Here is a 4,572-nt window from a genome sequence, read left to right on the forward strand (position 1 = left end):
TTTTGAAAAAAGCGCCTGATTTTGGTTTTTATTATTCAAGGAAAATTTTCCGGAAAGGAACGTTTTTCTTTTAACTTTTCCAGAAAGTTTTAATCTCAGTCGAGCCTCCTTGCCCACTAGCAGGGCTGCCTGCTTTGCGTTCTCTCGGCAGCGCAGTTACTGGCGCGGATTTTCAATTTTTATTTACCGCCGGGCGCACGACGACGTGCCGTCACGTGACGGTCCCCGTCGCGCCGCTGAGCCCGCCTCGGCGCGTCTTGCACCGGTCGGCGTGCTGGCCTGCTGGCGCGCCTCGAAATGAATACCAACGAGCCCGGATAGGCGGAGACAGCCGCGGCGGGGCGGCCGGGGGTTAGGGGGGCGCTCAACAGGTGACACAAGCTGCGCCCGCCGCGCCCGCCGCGCCCCGCGCGCACTGTCAGGAACACCCTTGTGCTGTCGCAGGCCGTGACGGACAGCGAGGTGCCGGCCGGGCCGCCGCTGCAGGTGTCCGTGGAGGCGGCCTCCTCGACGCAGCTGAGGATCACCTGGCAGCCGCCCGACCGCACCCTGTGGAACGGAGACATTCTGGGCTACGTCATCGGCTTCCGACACCTAGGGTACGTATCACTTTGTGAAATCTGGAATCAAGTCGTATAAGTCTGGAGTCATAAGTTTGGAGACCCGGCCCAGACTGCGCCCAGAGTCTCAGATTTATTTAGTCTGCGACCTCCGGCAAGAACCATACTAGGTGACTGAATAACCCCGCGCACTTCTGTAGTTATGTTGTTGCGCACGCAGAAGTGCAAGCAGGCGGGCTTGCCTATCGCCCTGTCCACGGCGCCTTACGAGCCGAGCGAGCCCGCACCTAGGAATGCAGTACATACACCATAACTACAGAAGTGCGCGTGGTTAACACGTTCAGTGCGGCGTGACCCACACCGTGGGTCACATACAGAAGTGCGCGTGGTTAATCAGCCACCTGGTTCAGCAACGTCTCATGTCTCAAGTGGGCCTTCTTCGTTAAGAATGTGCAATAGCCAATTCAGTTTAAAGGCGGGCCAACGACTTTCATGTATAGGAAACTTTCCATCCAGTATTTATCGTTGTTCTTCATGCCCCTTTGCAGGTCGGCGGAGGAGTCGTTCAACTACACGCGGGTGTCGATGACCGGCGACGTGTCGGGGGACTTTCGACTCTCCGGGATGGACAAGTACACCCAGTACCAGGTCGTGGTGCAGGCCTTCAACACGCGCGGGGAGGGCCCGCAGTCCCCCGTGGTGATCGCGCAGACGCTGGAGGACGGTGAGCAGCATGAGGGTCGGGAGGAGGATTCCAACAGAAGAAAGAAAGATCCCATAATATTCGCATTATCATCATTACGATGATGGAACGGGAATGGTGACATGCGCCGGGCGAGTGTTCGCGAGGACTTGGACCGGGGCGCCGAGCTGCCTCGCCGCCGCCGCCGTGCTTCTCCTCCACGCTTGAGTGTCCCCGTTCACGAGACCAGCGGTTGTATGGCATAGCCGGGGCCGCGGCCGGGGCTTTTTGCTCAAATGGACTTCTGCCGGACCGAGTCGAGGATGGGATGAAAGGAATAAGTTGACGGTTGTGTTTGGCTGGGCTGGCGCTGGCGGCCCCCTGAGTCTCCAGGGTGGCCGCGAGGACCGCCCGCCCCTCGCCCCCCTCCTCCAGTTTAGTAATTGGTGAAAGATCTGGCGAACTTTTCTCTTCAATCTCCCCCAGCACCCCGCCGCTCGCCGCTCGCGTTTTCTTCTCCTCTCTCTCCCTTCAAAACTTGTCAATATTTCCATTCGTGCCGGTCTGTCTGTCATTGGGCAAACTTTGCACCGCCACCGGCCGAGCCGCGCGCGCAGGGCTGCGAGGGGCGGCGCCGTCACCGATATCGAGTAGAATTACAGGAGAGCGAGGACGAGAAGGTCGCTCGCAACAGTAAATAACGGCAGGAAAAATATTCTCATTGCTATCATCATGCTCAGGGTGTGCCGCCGCGGGCATTGTATCCCCATTTTGCAAAAAACTAAATGGAGCCTGCTGATGCCGCGGTTTACTGTCACTGTCTAACTGGCGATGGCGACCAAACGTTGGAAAAGTCAGTCGAAACGAGTGCTAGGTTGCCAAATATAAAACTGTGTTCTTTCCGTGTCGCAGCGCCCGGTGGGCCGCCGCGGGAGGTGCAGTGCTCGGCGCTCACGGCGCACAACCTGCAGGTGGGCTGGCTGCCGCCCTCACCGCACCTGGCGCACGGCATCATCCAGGGCTACCGCCTCATCCACGAGCCGGCCGACGACGACGAGACCTCGGGTACGTAGTGTGACAGTGTAGCAGGTGTCTAACGTCTGTGAGAGACATTGTGAGTGAGACATATGATTGTGCCACAGTTCGTGTAAGTGAGACGACTGACAGTCTACACGCGCGTTTCTGCTACCTATGGGACAGTTATATTGTACTTACCGTTCTGAGTACATCATATTCATGCCACGAATTCGAGGAAGTTCACTTTCCAGAGCAGTTCGGTTCCCGCCCTGACGTTTTCGTTTTCCTCCTCGCAGAGAGCGCTGCGCGTGAGAGCAAGGCCATGACGTCCACCAACACGGTGCTGCACGGCTTGGTGCCCGCCGCCAACTACTCCATCCAGGTGCTCGCCTTCACTCGCGCCGGGGACGGCGTGCCGAGCAAGCCCATCGTCTGCAGCACGGACGAGGCCGGTGAGTCGGGGGCGGGTCAGAGTGCACGGTTGTGAGTTAACATTTCACTGTCCGCAATTTTCCTAGAAATGTTTTTAAAAGCTAGAAAAAATCGGAAAAAATTGAAATAATTCCAGAAAAAATTGAAAAAAATGAAACTTTTATTTTAAAAATCAGACATTCAAACAAAATTTTCCAAGAATACTCTTCCTGTAAATCCTTGGTTGTGAGCAGGGTGGGGGGTGTGGTAATTCTTTACAAGCCCCTCCAAAACTGTGAATAATTTAGCTTTGTTTTGTATGCCAGCGCCCGAGCCACCGGAGCGCGTCAAGGCCGTGGTGCGGTCCTCCAAGAGCGCGGTGCTGAGCTGGACGCCGCCGCGGCGCGCCAACGGCCGCATCGTCAAGTACACGGTACACGTGCGCCAGGTCGGCGACCGGGTGCCCGTCGTCAAGGGCACGGTGCCGGCCTCGCAGCTGCACTACGACGTGCAGGACCTCAGCCACGAGCACTCGTACGAGGCGTGGGTCACGGCCTCCACCAAGGTGGGGCCCGGCCGACAGTCGCGGACCGTGCCGCTCTCGCCCAGTCCCGGGGCTTCCGGTAAGTTTCGTGTTCTCGACCGACCAACCTAACTTTCTCCCTCAAGTTTTGGATAATTTGTCTCGCGCATTCTTTACTGGAAAGACCAAAACCGTCTAGAGGGTCAAAAATAATTGTGGATTTGGCGTTTTGGATCTTTTCTATTTCGACAAAATTTGCGTGTGTTTGCACCAGGTTGTTTCATAAATGGCGTAACTTCTCTACGTATCTCTCGTCATTTCGTGTAAACTTACATTGTATCGGATAACACATAGGCATATCCTGATTGAAAGTAAAGCCATGAGTGGGACTTCCTCTACACTTGACTCACTTTTCATTGTGCTGTGCAGTGAGCGCCGGCATCGTGTCGTGGGGACGCAGCCTGGTGCTGCCTCACCGCACCAACGTGACGCTGGCCTGCCTGGTGGTGGGCGCGCCGCCGCCCGCCGTGGAGTGGAGGCACGCCGACGTGCGCCTGGACCCGCAGCCGCAGCCCGGCCAGGGCGGCCAGGGCGAGCACCACCTGCTGCTGGCCAACCTGCAGCGCACCGCCGAGGGCAACTACTCGTGCCACGCCAGCAACGCGGCCGGCAGCGACGCCATCGTGTACTCGCTGCAGGTGCAGGGTGAGTCCCGACCGACTTTGACGTTTACAACATGGACGCTTTTATTAACTCTTTCTCAAGCAGAATTATACCTGTAAAGACCAACAATGACCATGCCGCGCGTTTGCCCCGCAGTGCCGCCGACAGCCCCGCTGCTTCTGACGACCACCACGACGGTGGACACGGTGCAGCTGCAGTGGAAGCAGGGCGACAACGGGGGCGCGGCGGTGCGCGGCTTCGTGCTGGCGTTCCGCCGCGAGCTGGGCGAGTGGGAGGAGGCCGCCCTGGACCGGCGCGCCTCCACGCACCTGCTGTCGAACCTGCACTGCGGCACGCGCTACCAGTTCACGCTCACCGCCTTCAACAAGATCGGCAGCGGCGCGGCCTCGGCGCTGCGCACCGCCACCACCAAGGGCGGCAAGCCCGCCGCCGCGCCACAGTCGCAGTTCCTGCTCGTCAACGCCACGGCCGCCACGCTGCACCTGCCCGCCTGGCAGGACAACGACTGCCCCATCCTGTACTTCGTGGTGGAGTACCAGGCCGACGGCGACGACTGGGTGCTGGGTAGGGATTGTTTTGAATCCGAAATTGAACACATTTCCAGAATAAATTTGAAATATTTCCAGAGAAATTGAAAACAGTGAAGCAAACTGGATTAATTTTACGATAGTTTTCCAAAAAAAAAAAAAAACAAT

General features: G+C 57.7%; 1 protein-coding gene across 1 annotated transcript; it reads left to right on the forward strand.

Annotated features, from left to right (window-relative positions):
* Window positions 1-444: 444 nt before the first annotated feature.
* Window positions 445-4,441, forward strand: LOC113201774 (cell adhesion molecule Dscam2-like; the record flags this gene model as incomplete). The annotated part of the gene is made up of 7 exons (XM_052276902.1): window positions 445-599; window positions 1,109-1,284; window positions 2,155-2,307; window positions 2,556-2,711; window positions 2,997-3,293; window positions 3,623-3,898; window positions 4,013-4,441. Coding segments are annotated over 7 exons (1,642 nt in total), but the record flags the coding sequence as incomplete, so codon positions are not given.
* Window positions 4,442-4,572: the final 131 nt, after the last annotated feature.

The sequence above is a fragment of the Frankliniella occidentalis genome, unplaced genomic scaffold (assembly GCF_000697945.3).
Source record: "Frankliniella occidentalis isolate FOCC.00 unplaced genomic scaffold, Focc_3.1 Scaffold4924, whole genome shotgun sequence".
In the NCBI taxonomy this organism is placed as follows: domain Eukaryota; kingdom Metazoa; phylum Arthropoda; class Insecta; order Thysanoptera; family Thripidae; genus Frankliniella; species Frankliniella occidentalis.